This window comes from Zootoca vivipara, chromosome 3, assembly GCF_963506605.1.
Source record: "Zootoca vivipara chromosome 3, rZooViv1.1, whole genome shotgun sequence".
NCBI classification, from domain to species: domain Eukaryota; kingdom Metazoa; phylum Chordata; class Lepidosauria; order Squamata; family Lacertidae; genus Zootoca; species Zootoca vivipara.
The window spans coordinates 11,982,022-12,008,328 of NC_083278.1; the positions used below are offsets into that span (position 1 = coordinate 11,982,022).

Below are 26,307 nucleotides of genomic sequence, written 5' to 3' on the forward strand. Positions count from 1 at the left end.
ATAAAGGTGCTTGGCGCTACAGATTCATACCAGAGAGCTAAAATTGTCTGAGGCTGCCTGTCAAACATACTCTTGATGGCCAACTTGGGGTTGTGTTTAAATTGGTCCTAAATTACTTGACAGAGAGGAGGCTTGTGGAATTTGCCATGATATTCAAACAGAAATCCACATGCCGCTGAGCAGATTGTATTGAGGGAAGCCTCAGTGATTAGGCTGTTTCACATGGGAGAAGGCAGCTCTTCAACCTTCCTGAAACCAGACCATCATCATCATCATAAACATCATTATTATTGAACATTTCTATTCCACTTTTCATCTGAAGATCACAGAGCAGTTTACAATATAAAAACACAAAAAACCCACCATAACAAACAAAAACACTCCACACACAAAGTTTAAAAGGCCATAAATTGTTCTTCTTATTAATATTATCCAACACAAGCCCATTAAAATGAAATGGATCAAGTCTGTGCTGCAGTAATGATAGTCACTAATTCTTTTGGGTGTTATGTATCTGAAAGTTCCTTTGCTTTTACCTGTTTTTACAAAAAGAAAAAAAAGGGGGGGAGGGATAGTTTTGTAGCATTGGTGGGAAAACTCTGTGTTGGATTCATTATTCTGAAACCAACTTTTCCAAAAGTCAGAGTTTGGTCTCAGACTTCTTTTCAGAAGTAATATAGATAAACAAAAACTAGAAATGGGTGAAATGTTTCAATCAGAATTTCAGTCCCATGCCTTAAATTTACCTGAAAGACATCTCTTTCAAGATGCAAACTTATCAGTTATTAAATATATCCTTTATTAGGCATTTCAGCTGATGTTAGAGCTTTATAGGGCAATACTCAGGACTGGGGGTGGGCAGGCAGTGCAGATCTTTACTCCTTTTGTTTCTTTTTCTACTTTGCAGCATTTATCGCTTGTTCTCCTCAGACAGAAAGCGCGTTGAGACTGCACTGGAAGCCTGTAGTCTTCCGTCTGCCAGGGTAAGCAATGAAACCTCCCCAGTCCTGATATGAAGCGTTGGCCTGTTCTCCACTGTTGTGCCATCCGACCAATCCGCTGTCAGATTTAGCACTGACTTTTCAAATATCAGCTGGCTTGTATTTGGGCCACTCCAGCATTCAGAAATGACTTGGCAGCTCTTTCCTTTCCCCTGTGTGTCCAGCTCCCATGCTCTTGCTACATCCTGGCTGCCATTACACTGAACAGTCTTAGGTTAGGAAAGATATCAAAACATTGGCAGGAGATTTAGATATTCCAGGGAAATGCATTCAGCGAGCTTGAATATCATGTCATGTGCCTAAACAAGACGGGACGTCCTCCTTTTTGAAGCTTCCACAAAGCAGCTGAAAAGACGTCTTCTGTTGAGGCACAAGAGGGAGTTGCTACAGCTGTGTAATCCTAAATGTGCTCACTCCAAAGGCCTTCCGTTTTCAATGGGACATGCTCCCATAAGCAAACTTAGGTTAATGCAAAATGAGAAGTATGAATATGTATCTGGATAGTCTCCTTTGAATTTACTTCCTAGCTGGAAAACGTGGAGAAAAGAACATTTCTTTTTTAGCTTGGTATAAAGCATCACATGTCTCAGTACAAAAATGTTATGTTCTTCAGGGAAGCCTTTTCATTTAAATTGGATACATATTGCTGGTGCAGAGGCAGCTTGCCCTGAAGCTGCATCCCACTCAGGAAAGCAAAATAGACATATCATGCAACAAGGAACAATGTCTTGAATATTAGCAAGTTTCCGCAATGTTGATATTCGGAGCATTTTTGAAACATTGCCAAGTGATTTTGAAACAACAGAAATCCAGTTAGCTATCCATAGGCTCATTAGACCCTAAAAGCGGTCAGGCAAATGAAAATCAATGATGTGGGCATTGCAGTCATTGGGCTTACGTGTCTTAATTTCTGGGGTCAGAACATGGAGTCAGAGGTTGCAGGTGTGCCAGAAAGGGGAGTCATTGCACCTGAATCCTTAAAGAACCACCCAGACCATCAGAGACTATAGGGCCTGAGCACAGACCCTCACAGATACAGTCTCCTGAACCTGATGGACCACATGCCTCTCACCACACACCCCTGGTTCAGCACTGCAGGAAGTGCAGCAGGAGGGAGGCTATGGGATGGAGGAAGAGTGTGCATCCCCAGACCAGAGGGCTGGCCTTGGAGTTCTCTACAGGGAAGTGAAGGATGGAGGAGATAGTCTTGAGAAGGCCTTGAAGACCTCCGTGGGGTCAATTACATCAACAACATTTTGGGCTGGGGTGTTCAGTTTTATCCTTGGTATTATGGGAATCCAGTTTTATATTTCAGCATGCCACTTCTATCCCTGAGTGCTGAGTGATTTGTGGGGTTCCAGGAACCTAACCAAGGGTTTGTGTTTTCTTCGGAATGAGACAGTGGTGTCTTTATGATATATGGTTTATTTACCCATATATACAACCTGAGCCTACGATGCAGGGGCTCACAGTATTGGTGGTACCAGAGGGTCTTGCTTCTCCCAAAGCTACAGCCTTGAATTCCAACAAAAATCAGGTATCACTCTTTCTCTCTTTCTCTCTGAGGCTTCAGCTTGCTTCTTTCCCACTTCTAGTTTCTGGCTTATATTACTGAACTCTCAACTCTGGGCTTGTGTTTTTCTGCTTACCAGCGAATTGAAGGAGGAAGCCTACCCATTTGCTACCTTGCACAGAACCCCTTCCTTTCTTCCCTTAGTGGCCCATCACCCAGGCTATCAGCTCATCGAGAAGCTAGCCTGACTATTCCAAGAATTAGAAGGGGGCCCAAGCATTACAGCCTAACCACACACAAAACCCCCCTCATAACAATATCATAGGTAGAGTGTGCTTTACTGCTAACTTTCTGAGTTGCAGGGGATTGAAGTCATTTTATCTTGTTTTATAACTTTATCATGTTGATATCATAATTCTAGAGCAACTCAAATATAGTAGCCTTCTGGAGAGCCACTGATAGAGAGTTCCAGAGCTGTGGGGCCAACACAGAGAAAGCTTGGGCTTGCCAACTTTCCATTCCTCATGATCATCTTCTGGATAGGAAGGAACTAGGAAACATGGGCAAGAAGGCAGCAGGGCGTATACTCCCTGCCAACATAAGTCTCTTTGTACAGATGGTGACTGCTAAACGGGGAGGGGGGGACATGTCTTTATGAAACTCACAGAGCAATTGAGCAATTTGTTGGATTAATCCTGCAGAATGTAAGTTCAGCAGATCTCATGTGTTAGTTTTAGTATTTTAAAATTGTAAAGTGCCTTTGGGTGCCTTGGCAGAAAGGCAAGATATAAACGCAACCAACCATGCACCCATTTTCATCACAAAGCCCACAATTTATATTTGAAGTAGCTTTACACTTATTAGTGACTTTATGCTCACCACTGAAAAACAAATTAATATAGCGGTAACGGTTTAAGAAGTAGTTGTTTTATAGGGATCATACTTTGCTGTGCCATTAGACTCTTTGAAGGTGTGCCTGTCCAAGGGAAAAGACAGTGCAGTCCCCATCAACAGCTGTAAAAGGTAGGAGAGCAAGTAGGGGGAAGAATTAATAAGCTGTATGAAGAGAAGAAGTTGCCCTCTGGGAACCAGAGAGTAATAAATAAGCAATATATAATTGATGTTTAAACTGGCTTCTCACTAGAGAAGCTTTTTCAGCTGCTAATTGTGGTTGAATAGTTTGCGAGAACTAAGAAAGAAAATCAGGGCACTCAATTCTTTGTTTTATAGATAGGAAAATGGATTTAGAAATTAAGCCATGAGCTACATAATTGTATGGAGTAGGGGAAGAGCAGTCAACAACAGAAATGGGACCCTGAGGAAAGTGAGGGAAGAGTGTGGTGTGGCTCTATCCCTGCACTTTGCTTCGCAGCCAGCCTAGTACCACCCAAGTTAAACACACACACAAACCAGAAAAAAAATCTCTCTGTTTAAAAGAGAGGAGACAGAGGACCTTGATGGGCACTAAAGTGCATCTCTGTGGACTCAGCATTTTAATATACACCACAGGAAAACAAAAATACTAAGATATACACAAGCACAACCGCAGCAGATTAAAAGCAAAATGGAATCAAAGAGTTTCACAAAGTGCCATGAAATCCCCCCCTTGCACCCCAAACCCATCAAACCTATATGGGGAGGGAGTCCTGTCAATGAGGAGGCTCTGTCTGTCGTTGTAGCCAACCATGTCACATCTGAAGGTGTCAGGTGAGTGGATGCAGGGAGGTGGGTTTCCAAGTCAGCTTTTAAAACTGGGTGTGTTCATTATGGGAGAAGGAAGTCTTTCCACTAGAACCATAGAGCTGCAAGAGATTTTGGAGGTCATCTGGCCCAATCTCTGGCTCTGTGCAGGATCCGCCGATTGTAGAAACACCATCTCTGACAGATGCCTCCGTCCCAGATTGTTTGGAGTGGTGTAGATCAAAAATCAGCCTTTGGAACTGTCCCGAGAAACAAATGGTTAGCCAGCAGAGTTTGTTAAGAGCTGGTGAGGTGTGCTCATTCCTGCTTCTGTTGGTTAGGAGCTTTTCAGCTGTATTCTGAACCACTTGAAGTTTCTAAGCATCCTTCCTTGGCAACCCAGCATATAACATATTGTGGCAATCTAACCTGGGTATGGAGATAGATGGATTCAAGTGGTTTTCAGAAGAGTTTGATGGATTTTCCTATCATCACCATTCCAGAAACTGAGAAGCTCCAGGAAAAGTATTTCTGGAGAGGGAGGAAGAGGAGGAAGAGGAAAAGATTAAAAAGGAAAACTAACAGCAAGCCCGTGAATAGGCACTTCTGGTTTACTTGGCAACTTTATGAAAAAGCAGAATAAATAATGGCAATGATTTTCTTCTGTCAGTGTCTGCAATATTTAAACAAAACAGACTTGTTTCTGATTTACAGAACACTTTTGTACATCTGATCAGCACCATTTATATTTACCTTGGCTTTGTTATTTGTTGTGGACCACTCTTAATAATGTAAACACAGCACCATCCAACTCCTTGTGTTTGTGTATTGAACTTTTTTTAAAAACCCAACAACTCCTGCTTCTTCATTGTGCTGTTTGCATCATTTTAAAGACGCTATGCAATAGACTGCAGCAAAAGTTATTTTAATTTTCAGTGTTTAATGGTTCTCAAGTGGTTTTCTAGTCACATTCCATAACCAAGGAAAAATTAGATGTTTGAATACCCCCAAGGTTGACAAAGATAAAACAGAGCTAAGAACAAATCATATACACACATACATCAAATGATGCCACTCGAAGCAGAGAAATTGAGTGTTAGATGTAATACATCCAGATTTCCCTGGACATTACCGGGATTTCAAAGGCAGAATTGATGTCTGGGGGGGATTTCCGAAAGGCGGCACTTTGTCCTGGATCTTAGGCAAGTCAATCGAAAAATTGTGATTGCTGCAAGTACAGTTTATTCATGGGGTAGAAGATGGGTGATGTGTAGAAGTTGGGAAGGAATGGGTAAAGGGAGCATTTGCATAGAAGTAGGATATGGAGTGGGACCTAGGTGGCGCTGTGGGTTAAACCACAGAGTCTAGGGCTTGCTGATCAGAAGGTTGGCGGTTCGAATCCCTGCAACGGGGTGAGTTCCCATTGCTCGGTCCCAGCTCCTGCCCACCGAGTAGTTCGAAAGCACATCAAAGTGCAAGTAGATAAATAGGGGAAGGTAAACGGCGCTTCCGTGCACTGTTCTGGTTTGCCAGAAGCAGCTTTGTCATGCTGGCCACATGACCCGGAAGCTGTCTGCAAACAAACTCCGGCTCCCTCGGCCTATAGAGCGAGATGAGCGCCGCAACCCCAGAGTCGGACATGACTGGACCTGATGGTCAGGGGCCCCTTAACCTTTACCTAGGATATGGAGTAGCTCTGCCCACATATGCAAACACTCAATGAAGCACTGAAAAAGTGTACTAGGAGAGAAGTAGGCAAAATTGTCAGCAGTCACTAGTATCTTCTCTGGTGTTGTACTGATGTAAAGACCTAGTGACGGTGTCATTCAGTCTGAGCAACTCTGTTTCACCTATTTTATTTGCATTACCCTTTGCAGAATGAGTCAATTCCTCAAGACGACTTCACTCCTGAAGTATACAGAGAATTTCTCAGCAACTTTTGCCCTCGACCTGAAATCGACCACATCTTCCAAGAGCTGTAAGGAATTACGGAAACCTTCACATTTTGTTTTCTGCTCATTTATTGTTTATTTTTGCTCTCAGTGTCAAAGGGCGTGTTCTGCCAGCCCCAGAATCATGCACACACATGACACACAATCATGCCCAGTGAGCAAAAAAACAAAAACAAAAACACACACACAAAAAAACAACAAGCCCACCTCTCTGGAGGATCCTGGGCTCACATGAACAATGAGGCTTGGGAAAGTTGCTGCAGGGAGGAGAAGAGAGGAAACTTTCCTTCCATGAATTTCCTTAAATTATCAAAGTCCTTGTATTGCAAAAGTGCCTCTGCTTGCTGTTATTATTGTTGTTAGTTATTATTTGTTCTATTTATTTCCTGCCCTTCCTCTCGGTGGAATCCAGGACAGCTGCAATCTTCTTTTCCCAATAGCATGTTGATACTGCTTCTAAAGCACTCTTTCCTCCCCACCACTTAACCATGGGATGCAGAGACCTGATGTGCACTACTGGGATGTTCCATCATCCTAATGCAAATCTGAGTTTAGCCTGCAGGCATAAACCTGTGGGGGTAGCTGTTCTATGTGATTTGTGGAGTGCCTTGCTCTTGATGTGCTGCTGTTGCTAGCAGGAATCACACACAGGGAGAGAGACAGGGTCAAGTGGAGGAAATGGATGTCAATATGGGGACACTCCAGTCCTCAGGCAAATTGTTCCAGTTGATGCTGGCCAAGCAACAGGGAAGCATCACTGCATGTCAGCAAATGCTCAGTTTACCATAGGGCCAGAGCTTATAGATGACCAAATTCTCCTATTTTTAAATGCGTCTTCGCCTGTAATCAGCATCTTTTTTTTACATATATTTATGTGTAAAATATCTGCCACACTTTCTACACATTTAGTTGAGCAAGCTTGGGTAAACCTGGATAAAGTACAGTGGTACCTCTGGTTAAGAACTTAATTCGTTCCGGAGGTCCGTTCTTAACCTGAAACTGTTCTTAACCTGAAGCACCACTTTAGCTAATGGGGCCTCCTGCTGCCGCCGCGCCGCCGGAGCACGATTTCTCTTCTCATCCTGAAGCAAAGTTCTTAACCTGAGGTACTATTTCTGGGTTAGCGGAGTTTGTAACCTGAAGCGTTTGTAACCCAAGGTACCACTGTAGTAAACATCAGCCTGGAAGACTGTGCTAGACTGAGCGATGCATGTCAAGTGCTGGTGCCAGGTGTAAATTTGGCTCTCAGGATGAGATGTTCGGACTGGGTGTGGGAGTCTTTTGCTCTTTCTTTTCTTTTGCTCTTTCAAGTGCAACTGGTCCTTCAGTGCTTCAATAAAGCTTCAGGCATGGCAAACAAGCTCCAGCCCTTTCCAGTACTGTTTCACTTGGGCTGGTGGATGCTTATTTTCCGGGTGAAATAGGAGGGCGCAGCGATCAGTTACTGCTTTAGTCACTTCTGTGGATTGGGGAAGTGGTGGCAGGGAATCACTTGTGAGATCAGCTGCCTTGGTACTGCTAAGGCTCATCACAGTGGTCCTTCATCCCACCTCTCTTCATGTCTTCTGTGTTTAAGGCTGGAGTCAGAAGAGCAGTGAAAGTTCTGCTTTACTTCTGATCTTAATGCAGGGGTTGGGGGTTGCAGCTCAAGTGGGTGGTACATCTACTTATTGATTTCTTAATGCAAACCTATTAATGAAATAACATGTTTCATGGGTGTTTAGCTGAAACCTGATGATTTCAAGAGGAATGTTGCAAAAAGGCAGTGGGGGAAAACTTGGCAATCTTCCTTTCCTTTTCCCTTTTCCGTTTCAATTTTTTACAGCGGCGCCAAAGGCAGAGCGTATCTTACTGTTGACCAGATGATGGAATTTATAAACTTGAAGCAACGAGACCCACGGTTAAATGAAATTCTTTATCCACCCTTGAAGCAGGAACAGGTTCAGCAACTGATTGAGAAATATGAACCCAATAATAGTCTGGCTAAGAAAGGTCAGTCATTTTCATTATCTTCAGTATTCTGCTGCAGATTTCAAACAATGAACAAATTGATACACACTGGTTCAAATTTAATCATATTTCCAGCTGGATGACTGAAGATTTGACAGCCCTGAAGTAGTTAACATTTAAACACTTTCTTTGGAACTTCCGTGGAGAGGGAGGGCAGGCTAGTTTCCCCACTGCTCTTCATTTCGTAGGGTAGATAATTCAGAGCGTGCAAACGTAATCACCAGGACAATAATTATTTACTTGAATTTGAAATTTGCGAAGTAAAATGAAAGCCATAAGAAAACACTGAAGCGGAGCAAAATAATTTACTGCTTGATAATGCCAATGGTGGAAGCAGCACAGCATTTCGTGTGCTGATAAGGTGTTTATGCTAAGTGGACTTCAGAATGGATAGATGCGCATTCTGTCATAATCGGGAAAGATGCTTTTGGGAAATTCTTTAGTGATGTTACTAGCAAAGCTGGGCTTTTGGCCAAGATATACTCTTCAGTTCTGTTCAGATAAGCATTGTAACAGCCTGGAGACCATGTTATATTTATTGAGACTTCTTGCTTCATCCTCATTCAAGCATTCCACAGTCATTCCAGTACAATATTTGAGAGCTATGAGGGACAAATAATGATGATGATGATGATGATGATGATGATAATACTTTGATGTGGAGTTAGTGACATAGTGCCCATTAGTTGAATCCTGAAGAAGCACTGCACAAGGATTTTCACTTGTGCAATGGGGCTTTCCACCCTCTGTTCTCCCTGCCCATAATTTGCTTGGGGTGGGATAGAGAGAACAGTGGGAGGAAAAGGAGGATTGGTATTTACTAGAAAGTGGACATATTTTATTCAGCTTTGGAAAATTGCTAAAATGCATGCAAATATGTTGTTGTGTTTTTAAAAGGTGGACCTTTATTAAACATCATGTTAAGAAATATAGTTAATTATAAAAGTGGCTGTTCAATAATAATTTGAAATTCTGAAAAAATATTGATCCTTATGTAAATGAATTTCTTTAGGGCCGTTCACACACGTTTTCTCACATACTGGAAACTGTATAGATATTCAGCTGCATTGTGTGAATGAAAGTGCATGTGTTGACTTTCAGAGTCAATACAGGAAGGGTTGTTGTTGTTGTTTAGTCGTGTCCGACTCTTCGTGATCCCATGGACCAGAGCATACCAGGCACTCCTGTCTTCCACTGCCTCCCGCAGTTTGGTCAAACTCATGTTGGTAGCTTCGAGAACACTGTCCAACCATCTCGTCCTCTGTCGTCCCCTTCTCCTAGTGCCCTCAATCTTTCCCAACATCAGGGTCTTTTCCAGGGAGTCTTCTCTTCTCATGAGGTGGCCAAAGTATTGGAGCCTCTGCTTCAGGATCTGTCCTTCCAGTGAGCACTCAGGGCTGATTTCCTTCAGAATGGATAGGTTTGATCTTCTTGCAGTCCATGGGACTCTCAAGAGTCTCCTCCAGCCCCAAAATATATAAGATTATATCCAACCAAGTTCTTTTCTGAGTAGAACAGCTTCTGCCTCTGCAATGGTGCTTCTACTTCTTCTCCTATCTCTGTATATCCCCTGGATCTGCCCACTTCTAAATTACTCTGCTGATACCCCCAACCTTCCAGAGCAGATTCTTATGTTTTTTGAAGGGGCAATTTAAGGGGCAGATAGAGGACTGAGAGAGATATTGTTGGATCCAACCCATAGATGATAAATTGTGGTTACTGCTGTACCACCTTGAATGCACCGGATTTTGACCATCTTCAGAGTTACTATTTTTACATGGTTGTAATTCACTTGTGCATCATTTATCTGTTTAACTACTACTACTACTACCACCACCACCCCCCCCCAAAAAAACCAGTCTTGCAACCTGAGGATTCTCCTGGATGATTAGATGGTAACAGCCAAGGGTGTTTACCTGTTTTGGCTGATGCAGCACCTGTAGCCTTTTGTAGAGAGAGAACGCCTGCCCTCTCATTCATGTCCTAGTCCCTCCAAGTCTAGTTTCCAGAATGGACAATATATTAGTGGAATTGTGGGATCAGGGTGTCATCAAGAAATACACGACCTAGGACCAGAGTGCCTCAAGATTTTGTCTCTCCCTCCACCCCGTCAAAGACATTTTGTTGTGGGCTGATTATTGTCTGAGGGGTAGGGCGTGTTTGTATGCGTATAATGATCTGGAGAGCATATAGGTACTGATTATTCTCTCTGTTCCTCCAATGCAGTGCAGTTGCATACATTCCAGATCTCTCTCTCTTTCTCTCTCTACACACACACACACACACACACACACACACACACACACTATATTTGAGCTCTTATTTAAGTACATTGAATTTTCCTTAAATCATCCAAGTTGTTTTTGGAGAGCTTTTTTTTTTTTTTGAAGAAAGCAGAGATGAAAGTCATAAAAGAAATGCAAACCGCCAGTGATACATTTAATAAGAAAAAGCAATTATGATCCTGTCGCCTCTCATTCAGCAATTGGAGAGAGACCCCACTAACATCTCAGTTCTGGTCTGGCCTGCCTAACACATTTAATATGGACAGTATAATGTGTCCAGATTTTCCCCACCAGACCCGCTTCTTGATTTATTTATTTTCTGTGAACAGTCTCTTACAAATGTAATCCACATTTTGAGTGCAGACACAAATGTATGCAAGGCATTACCTTCACACTGATATTGCTCGCCTATGAATCAAAGCACACCTGCACTCAACTAGCAAAAAATAAAGCTGGAAAATATAAAGAAGACAGTATACAGGAACATTCAGAAAGCAGCTGGCTTATTTGCCATAAATCTGCCTTTAAAACAAAGTTTTCAAGAAGACAATCTACATTCAACCATTGCCGCCATTTTCCATTTTATGACAAGGTAGTCTTGTCGCAGGTAGATGTGGGTGAGAGTACAGTTGCAGACAGTTATGTGCATGTGCGCGCACACATACTGCCACAAAACTTTCTGAGCCTTTGTGATGACACCCGCCGCCACACCAATCCATTTTCCTTTTCTCACTTCTCTCTGCACAATTACTATGCCCCGGACTGACACACAAAAACCTACACTTCAGATTCTAGCCACCTCCCTACACAGCTGCCCAGGTTAGCTTGTGTCTATGCAATGTTTCCATATTTGTCTGTTATGGTCACCAGAGACCAAGGTTTGAGGTAAAAACAAAGCAGACCCAGGGAAGAGAGATGGAAGAAGGAGAGTTAGGAGAAGTCTGCTGACCTTTACAGGTCAGGCAGTGTTGCGACCTGGCAATAGCCACACCTGCGATCCGGCGGCTGACTGGGAAGGAATGCAGGCCTGCCTGCGGATTGGCCAGTGGCAGGCGGGCTTTGTTGCGGGAATTCCTCAGAGAGTGGTGCCAGGTAGCCAATGGGCATGCTTGGGTCTGCTCCCGGGGGAATGAATTGTGGCCTGCCCCAGCCTTCCTCCTCAGCTTTTCACCAGGCTGGAGTGGAATAAATGGCTTCACCCAATGCTGAGGCCAAACCATTGCCATCTGTAATCCGTTTTGGCCTATTTGAACCCAAACTATATGTTGCTGTCTTGTCTGGCGATTCATCACCAAGGGAGCGAAGGGGTCATGGGGCCTTGGCATGCAACAGACAGCACCCTAAAGAAAGACATTTTTGGCAAAGACCAAAGGGATACACAAGGGAGCAGAAGGCATCTGCCATGTAGAGGTGGCAGTGCCATGGAAAAGAAAAGCAGAAGCCACCTCTGACTGAGGCTGCCACTCTCCCTGTGCCTACTTACATGTAGCCCATCTTTGTGGCCACTTCCCCAAATATCTCTTCATCATATGGTGGTTGCTTTGCTAAATTTATTATAATAGATTTCATAGTTAAAACACTTCCAAAAACCAGCATACAAATAAATACACATTTGATGATACATGGGTAAATCTGCATTGCCTTAGATCAGGCATAGGCAAACTTGTCCCTCCAGATGTTTTGGGACTACAACTCCCATCATCCCTGACCACTGGTCCTGTTAGCTAGAGATGATGGGAGTTGTAGTCCCGAAACATCTGGAGGGCTGAGTTTGCCTAGATTCTACCTTAGATTCTACCTACCTTAGATTCTAAGGTAACCTAAGGAAGTTATCAGTAACATCAGGGGTCCTTGAGGTCTTGGGGTCCTGAGGCTTCCTAGGTCAAAACCAGCATTTTGAATCAAGTCTGGAAAGTAATCGGTAGGTGTTCTAGAATTGGTTTTATATGTTCAGATCATCTTGCACTGGTCTGCAATCTGGCCGCCAAATTCTGCACCACTTGTAGTTTCCAAACCATCTTCCAAGGCACCCCCACATACAATGTATTTACACCTTGCCAACAATCCCACCTTCCCAGATCTCACCAAACCTCCACAGCTTGCCTGGGCTGCCACCTGGCCATGTTTTCATCCTCTGGTTCTCTGCTCCTCACAATTCTTGAGCCCGCATGTCTATCCTCCACATACCTCATTCTCTCCTCACCTGGGTTACCTGCCTACCTAACAGCCCAGCAGCTCATCACACTACGGGTCACAATGCTACCTGTCTGTGGCCAAGTGATGACACCCTTGTGATTTTGTATATTGCAGAGATATACTGCTTATACTTTCTCACACTCAGCATAAACCCTGGCACCTAAAAGGGAGTGTGTAGGCATATTTTTTGGTTTTCGCTCTGATTGTATATACCAAAAGCTTGATTTATTTCTTTTTAAAAAAAGGCAAGCACAGCTGTCTCCATTACTGGGATTCCTTCCCCACTCCTGCACTGGAATTTCAACTGACTTTACATCGGAGAAGTTCAGCTTCGGTAAATACAAATCTAGGGGACGGTCATGACTCCCTCCCTCAAAAACGTGTAAAAAAAAAAATGTGGCCCAAAATATTTTGAGATAAATTTTGTTTCAGACATCACATATGTTCAAATCAGAGTGGAGTGCTTTGTTTTTCAGAAATGATTGAATATATATCTACAACAAGATGTGGGATTTGTTGTGCACCGAAGGAAGGGTGTTTTCCCCTCCGAGCCTGCAAGCATTGTTTAAAAACAAAAACTTACCTCCAACGTAGGGGATCAGGATTACCACCACACATAAACAGAACCATAACATCTCAACAAGAAGCATCTCCCCCCCTGTCAATTTTTGGACAGATTGGCCTCACTGTTTTAAATCTATGTTTGCTAAAGAGTGTAGAAGCGCCTGTCAAAGTCTGCTGCGGACAGCTTGATGGGTCTGTCTCCTAGGCAACAGAGAATGTAGAGGCAGGAGCTAGTACAAAGCAGGGAGGGCCCCGCTTTTCTACTTTGAAGACACCTTAATAGTACAGTGCACTTTTAAATATAGCATCTGACATAAACCACATCCCTCATAAGTCATGCTTCATGGTAACAAGGGCACTGACGGAAGCACATTTTGCAAGAGGCAGAGCCCACGGCAAAGGAAGCTGCAAATGTCTTCGCAGAACAGTCACTAGATGTTTATCTGCGGAGCCAGCAACGCCATGGGCCTAAAAAGGATAAAAGTGAGGCAGAAGGAGGGATTTGGCATCTGCAAGGCTAGTTGATGTGATCAGGCTCTTCTAAGAGGGCAGTCCCATAAGCAATCCCTTGTTTTCATGTTTGATTGCTTTCTGGGGAGCCATATGTAGACCTCACAGCTTTCCATGATGGGAATGAACTCTCCATTCATATGATATATACTGGGATGAAGGTGCTGTGACGCAAAAGTCACTGGTGTCATTATGTTCCACCATCCTTCTTTGTGTTTTCAGATATGATTTTTATTTATTTGCTGTAATAAAATGTAAATTGCAGCCCAACCTGTATAATGTAGACAGGCAAAGCACAACTGAGGTTTCCTGTGCCTTTAATTAACTACTTCCTGTGTGCAGCTTCAGACCATTGTATTGCTTCCTGAGGAGTGCAGGTGCTAGATTTCTGATTAATAGTCTTTATTCATTGTTTCAGGGTCAGTTTCTGTTCTGGGGATGGAGCACTTTAAACTCTAGACCTGGGAAGGACCTTGGACCTTAGTTTTGATTGATTGATTGATTGATTGATTGATTGATTACGGTTCTTGACCAGCACACATAAATATGCAATACATAAAACAATAAAAGAAAAACAGTAATAATCTAAAAATAGGCAATAAATATAGGTTTTAACAATTAAAAAAAAAACAATTAAAAAAACCTGATTAAAAGGAGTGTTACTACTTAGGGAGGTAGACTGCAGCAATTAATAACACTGGGATGGACCTTAGTTTATCCTCCTGCTCAACATGGGCTTGAACTATTGTTTCCTATTATTATTATTATTATTATTATTATTATTATTATTATTATTATTTTCCTTTTTTAAAAAAAAAGGCAAGCAGAGCTCTTGACCACTTTTTAAGTTATATGCTTTAAACAGGGAACCATATGCAATGAAGGTAACTTTACCCCTCATCTTCAAATGCCAGAAAGGGATGTGTTCCTCTTCCATAAAACAAAACTATACAGGTGTGTGTGTTTTTGCACACATGCACACCTCTGAATGGGCAATACTGGGCACTACTGCTAGGGTCAGAATTACCAGAAACCCCAGCAAGCAGAATGACTTGTATAACTCTTCCCTCGTGAAAAAACACATAACTGCTTTTGCAGATATATGTCCAACTTACCTAATAATTTTTAATGGCTTGGAAATATCCATGAGAATAAAACAAGAAATGGCACCTCTTTTGTGCATCCTTATTGAGAGCTGCATGTCAGAGGTGAGAGGGAACAGAGCTGAAGCCATACATCAGGCACCCCCAAACTTCGGCCCTCCAGATGTTTTGGACTACAATTCCCATCATCCCTGACCACTGGTCCTCTTAGCTAGGGATCATGGGAGTTGTAGGCCAAAACATCTGGAGGGCCGCTGTTTGTGGATGCCTGCCATACATTTTCTTTCTCTCCCTTTTGCTTTCTCTCTCTTTGCCTTTCTCCCTCCCCCACCCAACCAAAACACAGCACACCCATTCATACATTTGGTAACCTTTTTCTATGCCTAAGTGCTGTATATGGAGGGGGGGAGAGATATCAGGGGGTGGCAACACATGGGAAAAGAAGGATTAATGCTTCCCTCCCCAGCTGTCACTCCTCCCATGTGGCAACTTGTCTTAGCAAGCAAAAGTCCCATTCCTATGAACAGGACCTTATCCTAAGCCTAATTGATTCTTGGCGGTGGTGTGTGTGTGATGTTGAGTAGGGGCTATCCAAGTGCAGAGATCAGGGAAGGCCAACCTTTCCTTCCCAATTGGTACACATACTACCTGAAAATACACACACCCCTTCTCTGCAGCAATTATGCTTTTTTGGGCAGGGGAACGAGCTTCCAGTTTCACCAGTGGGAGTTCGTTTGTAGTCTGTCAGAGTAATTGCTGTGCAGGGGATTAGGTTAAGGAAGGGAAGGTACAGACCCCATCCAAAGGCATCAAGGACTGCATTGAGACCAAGATTTTCAACCTTGGTTTAAATTGCATTAGATCAGTATAATACAAACTATGTAGTGGGTACTTTCAAGAGACATCTATAAGCAATTCCCTGAGCATGTAATGCAATTAGCAAGGTGCTAAATATTGGGAGAGAGGCAGTAGACTGGAAGTATTTGCAGAAAACCAGAGGATGTTGGGGGATCCTGTGGCTCCCCATATACTGATTGCTGGACTCCCATAATTTCTGACCGTTATACATGCTGTCTGAGGCTGATGGAATATGAAATCCAAAAACATCCAAAGGACCACAGGTTTCCCCATTCCCGTCTTAACATGTGGTTTGTAGCTAACAGGTGTATCCCACTTTCTGGAGTCCCTGGTACTGCTGCAGCTATCATTCCCATGTTATCAAACATTCCCCACTAGGCTTTGGTGGGCACCAGGTTTAGTGACACTGATTGGGGGCCCAGTGGCAATCTGGGCCCCTGCTGCTACTACCCTACCCAGAGCGACATGGGTGGTGGTGTGGTCTAAACCACTGAGCTTCTTGGGCTTGCCAATCAGAAGGTCAGTGGTTTGAATCCCCGTGGCGGAGTCAGCTCCCATTGCTCTGTCCCCGCACCTGCCAACCTAGCAGTTCGAAAGCATGGCAGTGCAAGTAGATAAATAGGTACTGCTGTGGTGGGAAGGTAAACGGCATTTCCGTGCACTCTGGCTTCTGTCACGGTGTTCCACTGCACCAGAAGCGGTTTGGTCCTGCTGGCCACGTGACCCGGAAAGCTATGGGTGGACCACATAGCTGCCAAGTTATCCCTTTTTTTAAGGGATTTTGCCTTATGCTGAATAGGCTTCCTCACGAGAAAAGGGAAAACTTGGCAGCTATGGTGGACCAACGCTGGCTCCCTTGGCCTGAAAGCGAGATGAGCACCGTAACCCCATAGTCGCCTTTGACTGGACTTAACCATCCAGGGGTCCCTTTACCTTTTACCCAGCATCCCGCTTGCTACAAAAAAATTATAACTGTGCCGCTAATCTAGCAGCTTCCAGTCACTGGCCCCTGTCTGCTTGCATTGAGTCTTGTATCACAATATAATTTGGTGTAGGGAAGCTGTATTTTGCAAAATAATAATGAGAAAGAGACAATCTGTGCCCTCTGGGAACTATGGGAATTAAGATATAATTCTGAAAATCTATCAGCCCTGTTTTTTAGTTTACCACAAGGGAAGCAAGGGGAAATGAAATTTCTCATAATCCACTGTGGTCCCCAGACTTCCTTAATTAACATCACACAATTTAATGTATGAACATTTTATAATAACATGTAAATATAAATAAAATGCAAATAAATGAAAAGGTGTAGTTTGATCCAATTTATAAAGTTGTTCCCTTTTTGCTAACATTCATTTGTTTGCAGCTGGCCTCCCATGTTAATGAGGCTTAGCTATGAGCTCAGCCAAAGATTTTATTGTAATGTGAAAACCTCCTGACTGTTTATGCAGCAATTCTCTTCCAGCAACTAGTTGGAAGTTGAAGGAAGCACTTTATGTCTGTTAATTAAATGGATCAAGAAGATAAATCCACATTACAAAACAAAGCAGCAGTGATAGCGGCTGCCAAACAGCAAGGGATTGTGAAGGTAGCAATACAGGAGCGGGAAAGTGTAGCTTTGTTTGACTTGGTGTTGAGATTTGTTCATTTTTATTGCAGGCTGTATGCATTGAAAAGGCATGGATTATGGTTGGATTTTGCAAGTCTGATGCTGAGTAGCATGAGTGTTTGCTGAGAGGTTTTGCCCATATCTATCAGATGTAGAATTCTCTCTCTCTGGAAAATAAGACTTGGATTAGCCAGGGCAAAATGCTACTGTAGCTGCTGCTCCAGCAATTTTTTTAAAAATTTTTTTGCATCCAGGTGTATGGAATTCAAATATGTTCCACAAGGATGCTTTATTGAATGATTGTAGCTGTTTTTGTAACTCTCCTGGGAAGAAATCAACACCCCTTCCAATCTCACCAAACTCCTGTGAAACGTGAATATGATGCTTTGGTCTGCGATGGAGGGAACATTTTAGTTTTGATTTTTGATTTTAGTCTTAGCTGTTTTAAAACTTTAGCTTTTGTTTCGGATTTAGTTTTTGTTACTACTCTTCATTACAGAAGTGCCTTGTTGCATGAAGGAGGTGAACACAGCAGAGATAAAGAGAGAGAGGGAGGGAAGGAGGGAGACCTCCAAAGGCAGACAGCAGGGGTTTGAGAGTTAGAAGTCCTTAAAAATATTGGTGGACTCCGAGGGCTACGTAAAGAGTGTGGACCTTGCATTTGAGAGTGTGTGAGAGTAAGGAAGAAAGCCAAGCAAATTCTGTCTAACAAATCCTGGGTGCAAAGAGTACCTTTCTCATGAAAGTAGTTGGTAACATGTGGGCATGTTTTCTCTTTCCTCCAGGCAGGCAACATCATCATGAGGTCACAGTGGCCAGCCTTTTGCCTTCAGAAAGGCATCATCATCATGAGGTCACAGTGGCCAACCTCTCTCCTTCAGGGAGGCAACATCATCATGAGGTCACAGTGGCCAACCTCTCTCCTTCAGGGAGGCAACATCATCAAGAGGTCACAGTGGCTAGCCTCTATCCTTCAGGGAGGCAACATCATCAAGAGGTCACAGTGGCCAGCCTCTCTCCTTCAGGGAGGCAACATCATCTTGAGGTCACAGTGGCCGGCCTCTCTCCTCCGGGCAGGCAACATCATCATGAGGTCACAGTGGCCAACCTCTCTCCTTCAGGGAGGCAACATCATCTTGAGGTCACAGTGGCCAGCCTTTTGCCTTCAGGCAGGCAACATCATCATGAGGTCACAGTGGCCAGCCTCGCTCCTTCAGGGAGGCAACATTATTTCGAGGTCACAGTGGCCAACCTCTCTCCTTCAAGGAGGCAACATCATCATGAGGTCACAGTGGCCAGACTTTTGCCTTCAGAAAGGCATCATCATCATGAGGTCACAGTGGCCAACCTCTCTCCTTCAGGGAAGCAACATCATCAAGAGGTCACAGTGGCCAGTCTCTCTCCTTCAGGGAGGCAACATCATCATGAGGTCACAGTGGCCAGCCTTTTGCCTTCAGAAAGGCATCATCATCATGAGGTCACAGTGGCCAGCCTTTTGCCTTCAGAAAGGCATCATCATCATGAGGTCACAGTGGCCAGTCTCTCTCCTTCAGGGAGGCAACATCATCATGAGGTCACAGTGGCCAGCCTTTTGCCTTCAGAAAGGCATCGTCATCATGAGGTCACAGTGGCCAACCTCTCTCCTTCAGGGAGGCAACATCATCATGAGGTCACAGTGGCCAGTCTCTCTCCTTCAGGGAGGCAACATCATCATGAGGTCACAGTGGCCAACCTCTCTCCTTCAGGGAGGCAACATCATCAAGAGGTCACAGTGGCCAACCTCTCTCCTTCAGGGAGGCAACATCATGAGGTCACAGTGGCCAGTCTCTCTCCTTCAGGGAGGCAACATCATCATGAGGTCACAGTGGCCAGCCTTTTGCCTTCAGAAAGGCATCATCATCATGAGGTCACAGTGGCCAGCCTCTCTCCTTCAGGGAGGCAACATCATCAAGAGGTCACAATGGCCAGCCTCTCTCCTTCATTGAGGCAACATCATCATGAAGTTACAGTGGCCGGCCTCGCTCCTTCAGGGAGGCAACATTATTTCGAGGTCACAGTGGCCAACCTCTCTCCTTCAAGGAGGCAACATCATCATGAGGTCACAGTGGCCAGCCTTTTGCCTTCAGAAAGGCATCATCATCATGAGGTCACAGTGGCCAAACTCTCTCCTTCAAGGAGGCAACATCATCATAAGGTCACAGTGGCCAACCTCTCCTTCAGGGAGGCAGGCAGTATCCACATGGGGTCACAAGGTTCAGCCTTTCTCTGATTGAAGCAGAAAGCATACTTTATATCTTTGTCTTTCTCTTGTGGATGCAGACAGAAGGAAGAGCATTTGGGCATGGCATATATTTTATTCAGGTGAGCAGCAGCAGTGTGTGGGTTACAGTGGCTATTAGCATCTGACTAAGTGAAATGACAGCAGTGCAGTTTGCAGGCAGGTACTCTGTGTATTATATAGGTTTTTCTGACATGGAATTCCGCAGTATGGCCTGATAACAGAAGATGTAGAGAATGCCGGCATCCCGTCTATAACAGGGCAACAGGGCTCAGCAAGCATAGTTTTAGACACGAACTGACAGGCTGAAGGAAGCCTGTTAGATACTCAATTTATTGTAGTAGTAGTAGTAGGATTTTTCCTGCTAAGGAGAGGAAAACGTGCTTGTGGGATTTTCTGCCTCGTGTCCCCAAATAACTTGATTGGCCTTGAGTACAATGTTTCTTTTGCAGTGTGTGTTGCTCCATCTCAGGCAACAAAACAGGAGGGGTGCCCATCTTCAGGATTCTTTTTCCTTTCTCCCTCCCCTCTGGATTAAATTGCTACATAATTTTGTATCCCAGGCCAACAGCAGGCAGCTGTAGGCAATCTTAAAACCAATTTTCACATGCTTCTGGTTAGCGTTGATGGCATAACTATAAGAAGAAACCACCCCTTAAGTAAGTAGATGCTAGCAGGCAATCAGCTCTTTTTCTGGTGGAGAAATGGCTTCTCACCATTTAACTTCTCTGGAAGCTCATCACCCAAATATCTTGGCTATTAGCTGGTAATTTCATTAACAGTTGATTTGCCATTTAGGAAGTCTCCAACAGTCCTCCAACAGTTTTAATAGCGGGGTTAACTAAAAGTAAACATGTATCCCTGCTTTAGATTTTTCACTGGAAGCAGGAAACTAATTACTGTATATCCAGCTACCCACCTAATCATTGGATAATCAAACTCGGATATTCACTACAGATAAAGTAAGCTAATATCACTAGGGAGAGTCCATTCTGCTCATTCACAAATATCCAGGAATTGATATAACCCATAGTTTGTAAATCCCATTAATATCCATTGTAACTGGAAAAGAAGGGAGAAAACAAAAGGAAAAACCAAAGCAGATTCAGTGTTTCAAAATAAAACTCCTTGTAAAGTCAGGCATTTCCCAAGATTGACAAGGGATGGTTGTCTTTTAAAATAGATTTTTCAGAATCTTAAGGCTTTACCTCTGCAATTATCCAGTACCACAGTCTGTCTATTAAGATAATTTTTAACTAAAAGTTGATGGGAACATGGTAGTATAATATTATGGAGATTGCCATACAGTTGCTAAATATCACCTGTACTTGCTTTTCTTTTTAAAGAATTATGGCCACATATTATTAAAGAGGTAGGCTTACTCTTAAAATAAGCTCACCTGTCACCCTATATTTCCTTAATTATAAAACTGTCTATCAGTTGAGCCGTTGAGAGGAGTCACTCATCAGCTACATTGTGCAACACAGAATGCCATTCATTCTTCAGTATCCTTTTTGTTTTAGAAGTGGGTGAAAAATAAATCACTTGATGGAGAGCAAAAATAGCAGTATGTTCTTAAATTTTAAAATGTTTTGCTAGGGCTTATGTTTACTAGTCTGTTTTAGTTGTGCTTAGACATCAGTCCCATCTACCCTATACATTTAAAACACTATCGTTTCATTTTAAACAGTCATGGAAGCCCCCCAGGAATCCTGAGAACTGTAGTCCCCATACAAAGCTACAGTGTCTCCAGATAGCATATTCCCTAAGCTATGTTTCAAACAGCTACCAAACTGTAAAAATTGCAGCTTAAAATATCAAAAGTTGCTTGATTCATATCGTACTCCATTCAGTACGTTTTCTACTCTGAATTCAAAGGGGAAACGCTGTGATTATATTTTCCATTGTGGTGCTCAATTGGACAGACAGGACATTAATAACTCTAAATTTTCAAAATGGTATAGGCTTTACAAATTCCAAAGCTTAGGTGAGCATTTACAGCCCTTCACTTCCAAACAATGCCGGCAGCTATGTTCGGCAGCAGATATTCTCATACCCCCTTGGCACTACATTTGTGGGGCACCAGAAATTGAGGATCTACCTCACTGCTTGTTCTTTTGTTCACTTTGCTCTGAACCAAGAATGAAGTTTCTAGGGTATATTCTGCTCCACCTACACTCTGATACCATTTCAGAAAAGATTTTCTACCTCCTGTCAAACGCCAACTGCAGGGTAACCTTTGAGGTCTCTTTTTGTCCCAGCAGCAATGAAAATCCAGGCAAGAGTTATTATAGAGATTGCTGTTGACTGCTTTGGGGGTGCTCTTATTTCACCATAATAGTTCAACAATTCCAAGAGTTTTCTAAGAACAGTTAAAACCACTCTGAAAACTGTAGCTCTGTCAGGGGAATAAGGGTCCCTATCAGCTCTTAGCACCATTAACAAACTACAGTTCTCAGGATTCCTTGGGGGAAGCCATGACTGATGGAAGTGGCATGATCTTGCTTTAAATAGTGTGTATTATACACATTTATAATTATAATTCTGATGTTTCCTTAATTTATTCAATTAAATTCATTTTAACGTATTTTTTTCTCCTCCTCCTCCTCCTCCTCCAATTACACTCCCCTGTAAACCTCCCATTCCCAAAAATGTCTGACCAGATGTTTGCCTAGTAATGTAAGCAGCAGCCCCTTCCCTAAAAATCCAAAGATTCTTCACCCCCTCCCCAAGAAATCAGCAGTAAAAGACCCACCATTTTCTCAAGGGGGGGGGTTAATATTTTTGCAGAACCTTGGACAGGGAATTTCAGCCCAGTCCTAGCTGTGAAGTCCTTTGCCACTTCAAAGAGGGAAAAAATCTTCTCTAATCCATTGGTCTACTTCTCTGCTAAGGTTTGCAGTAGATGGGAAGGAATCCAGCATGCTTTATCGAGAAACAGCTGAGGGCAATGCCCTGTGTGGCGTCAGCAGGTTTGCTCATGAGTAAGCATCCAGGCTGCCACCTTCCCCGCAGGTGTTCTGCAGTCATTGTTTCAGTCTTGACTGCTGTGTGTTGCACACCTGAAAAGGACAGCAAAAGAAATTATAGGAGGAAGCAAGCAGGGAGCTTCTTTACTGCAAACATTTCACAGGGGGTCTTCTGAAATCCCTTATGGGCTCACATTGCTAAACAAGAGCTGCATATTAGGACATGAAAAAATGTGTCTGTTTAGAGAATCCCTTGAAGAACTGAGACTCTTGCCGGCTGCCAGGAGATCTACATTCAGCCTGACATTATCATTTGCAATAAAAAAACAATGAGTTTTTTCAGATTCAAGAAAAGCAGACAGAACAGAATGATCTTGAAACTTTCTCTCCCCTCCCCTCTGAGTAATCAGTTTATGTTCTTATTTGCGCTGTTGACTAAATGACTGGAAAGAGTCCAACTGAAGTTGGCAGAAGACATTCTATTAATAACACAGACATATGGAGGATATTAGAATTTCAATGCATCATTACCTGTCAGTGCTACTCATGAAAGCACATGGGAACTGAAAAGCACATTGGCAAGTCTTGATTGTATGTTTCTGGGAATGTTTCTTTTTCCTTTGTAGAAGAGCATGAAAAGTTACTCCAAAATTTTCCTAGCAGATTGACTGCCCTCTGTTTGGCAGCTGAAATATAATACTTAAGTGAGAACTGACCAGGAACTTCTGAAGTTATCAAACTTCACATGTCAGTTGGTAATATGACTTCAGGCAACTTTATGGGGTTGGGTTTTTTTGGGGGGGGGTGGATCATTGCGTGCTTGCATGAAATCATGTGTAATTGGAACACCCATTGAAAAAGCCTGCAAAGATCCCATCATGCCCCCTCCCCATTCCACTCCTTTTGGTGGCTTTTAGTGGCATTTCCAGGTCACTTCTGGGTTGTGTACATGTAAAAGGGTATGTATACATTGGTGATGACTCTGTACCCAATGCACTCCCGCTGCTAGTTTTGGAAGCTGCACACAAATGATGTTCGCCCCAATCCACACTGATTGCGTAGCTTCTTGCGAAATACTGCTGTGTGGTGTGTTTTTGCTCAAGCCGGCTTCAGTCCGGCTCACAAATTCAGTCTCGATTCACTTTGTACTTGAGCCAGGTGTCTGCACTTGAGACAGACATTGCGCACGTGCATCCGTCAGCTTCACAAATAGGAGTTCAGGAGCAGGGGGTTACGAGGAAAGGAAACAAAGCATGCCATGCACTTAAGGGAGAAGACAACCTCTCACCCCTCTCTGATGTGTACAAAGTCACGCATACGCATACTGACCTGTAACAGAGAAAAGTGATCTTGCTGTGCTTTCAATTGCTAATCACTCAGGAACAAGCTGCCCTGGTATACTTGTTCTGTTAGACTGACTTCAATATGTTGGGGTGATGCAGAGGTTTGTTTGGATGGTTTATCACTGTTCTGTTATTTATATGATCATTACCAGTCCTTTTCTCTCTCTCACACACACATGTGTGGGAAGCACCTCCATTTATCCTTTCAACCTTCCTGAGTGGTAGTTGTTAAAGAAGCCTGATGAAAACATCAGGTATTCCTTTTCAGCAATCAGACACTCACCGTTGTGACATTTCCAGTGCTGATAAATCTGTTGCTTAATTGCAATTGAGGAAAATGCAGCACAGCTACAGTGGTAGCCTTGGATAAAAATGAAACATTATTTTCTGCCAATCCTAAAAAGCACATTATGCTTTTGATGCATATGATGCAGTAGTGGTTTGGCCCACCTCTCCTCTTCAGCGCTGGGAGAATTAGGATGCATTTTACACATGAGGACCTGCCTCCATCTAGGGCTGAGCTACTATTTTGCACCTGCTTGTGCTTGGTGGACATTGACATTTTAAGTAAGACGCGAAGTCAAGCTCTAAGGGTTGAAGTCTGTCCATTTGGATCACTTGAAGAATGAAGGGGGGGAAAGCCTATAGAATCAAGGCTGCTGCTGCTATGATAAATAATTTGTTGAGCATGTCTTGTTCTTCTGAGATGAGCTGAACCCAAACGAAGGTGTACTGCAAGCTGAGTTCTTGAAGCTAAAGTATGTGCCTTTTTAAATTTCTTTTCTCCCAGGGCAGATATCGGTGGATGGATTTATGAGATATTTGAGTGGAGAGGAGAACGGAGTCGTTCCACCTGAAAAACTGGATTTGAATGAAGATATGAGCCAGCCTCTGTCTCACTATTTTATCAATTCGTCGCACAACACCTACCTCACAGGTGCAGTATGGGGGGGAGCAGTTTTGACATATTAGTTAATGTAGATTTATTGTTAATAGAATAGAAATGCAGTTTATGGACTGTCTAAACCCTTCAAGGTAGGGAAATGCTGACCCCTGAAAGGTGGTTACCTGGTGATGTCTATGTTTATTTCTATCAGTTTCCTCCTTCTCTTTTTAAAATTATTTTAAAATAATTTTATTGAAAAGTTTTCAGGTATACATTAAAGTCTTACAATATACCAATACATTCAGTGACTTCCCTCCTTCCCCTTCCAAGGCTCCTTTGATTTAACCCCAATTCCAATTGATCCAAATTCTCCCCTTTATAATATCCCTTTAAATATGTTATACTGTTGATTTTACCTTAATGCTGCCACCATTTTCACCTGTGTGCGATTATTTTCTACATGCTCAACAAAAAATTTCCACTCCTTTTTAAGTACTTGCTCCTCCTGCTTTCTTATTCTACTTGTTAGGCCTGTTACCCCTGCATATTCCATCATCTTAAGTTGTCAATCCTCCTTGTTAGGGACCTAACTAGGAGCAAGCTCTCCCTTCAGAATGGGCCCTATTCATTCAAGCTACTTAGCTTGTGCTTAATTTACCTTGGGCATGAATTAATTCATCAGACAGAGATTGGAGCAATTCCCACAGCCAGATCTGCCAGCCCTCCTTGCCAAGGCTACCCTTGCAAGGAGCTGTAGTGTTGGGGAGGTCTCCATCTTAAGACCTGGCTGCTCTCATTGCACACATTGCAAGATCAATATTGTTGCACGCCACCCCAAACTCTGAGCAGTGTGAGATTCCAGGGGTTCCAGGCGCTCATCCAGGCTTCATTTTTTCGTTTTGGTAAGTAGACACAGAAGAGACTGTGGTGTCTTTATGAGATATGGTTTACTTACACATCTATGCAACCCGAGCCTATGATGGAAGGGCTCACAGCATCAACGCCCCAAGAGCAACTTGTTTCTCCCACAGTCACAGCGTTGGATTCAAATGGAGATGCACAATCTCTCTGCCTCTCTGGCTTTTTTGTTTGCTGCATTGCATATACTCTAAACTCTGGCTTAGTACAAGCCCTTTGATCCTTTGTCCTCTGAATGACCCATCACCTAGGAGGCTAGCCTGCCTGGTTTAATTAGCTATTAACGCTTCTTGAATCCAGGGATTAGAAGTGTGTAGCACCCACAAACTCAAAACAGTGTTATCACTATTCAGAACACACCACCAGCCTGAGCAAGTGGAAGGGGGAAAGACCGATTTTGCACTAAGCCCAGCAATGGTGGCTGAGAAAGATCAGCCTGGATGTGTAGAGAGAAAAATCTTACTCCACACTTGGGAAAGCTTGTCCAGGATATCATGGCTATAGAATTACCTTTAGCAGTGAGAAGGAAAGTAAGTGTTGACTTTACTCTGCCCCTACCCATGAATGGCGCTGTGATCTAAACCACCGAGCTCTTGGGCCTGCTGATCAGAAGGTCAGTGGTTCGAATCCCC

At 43.2% G+C, this 26,307-nt stretch overlaps 1 protein-coding gene across 6 annotated transcripts in view; it reads left to right on the forward strand.

Moving 5' to 3' along the window:
• Positions 1-26,307, forward strand: part of PLCB1 (phospholipase C beta 1) — a 441,431-nt gene that overhangs the window by 277,477 nt on the left and 137,647 nt on the right. For all 6 annotated transcript variants that reach the window (XM_060272415.1, XM_060272414.1, XM_035110112.2 and 3 more), the window contains exons 7-10: positions 908-983; positions 6,072-6,172; positions 7,972-8,138; positions 24,662-24,808. In XM_060272415.1, the coding sequence (XP_060128398.1) occupies positions 908-983; positions 6,072-6,172; positions 7,972-8,138; positions 24,662-24,808 (491 nt within the window). The remainder of the gene's footprint in view (positions 1-907; positions 984-6,071; positions 6,173-7,971; positions 8,139-24,661; positions 24,809-26,307) is intronic.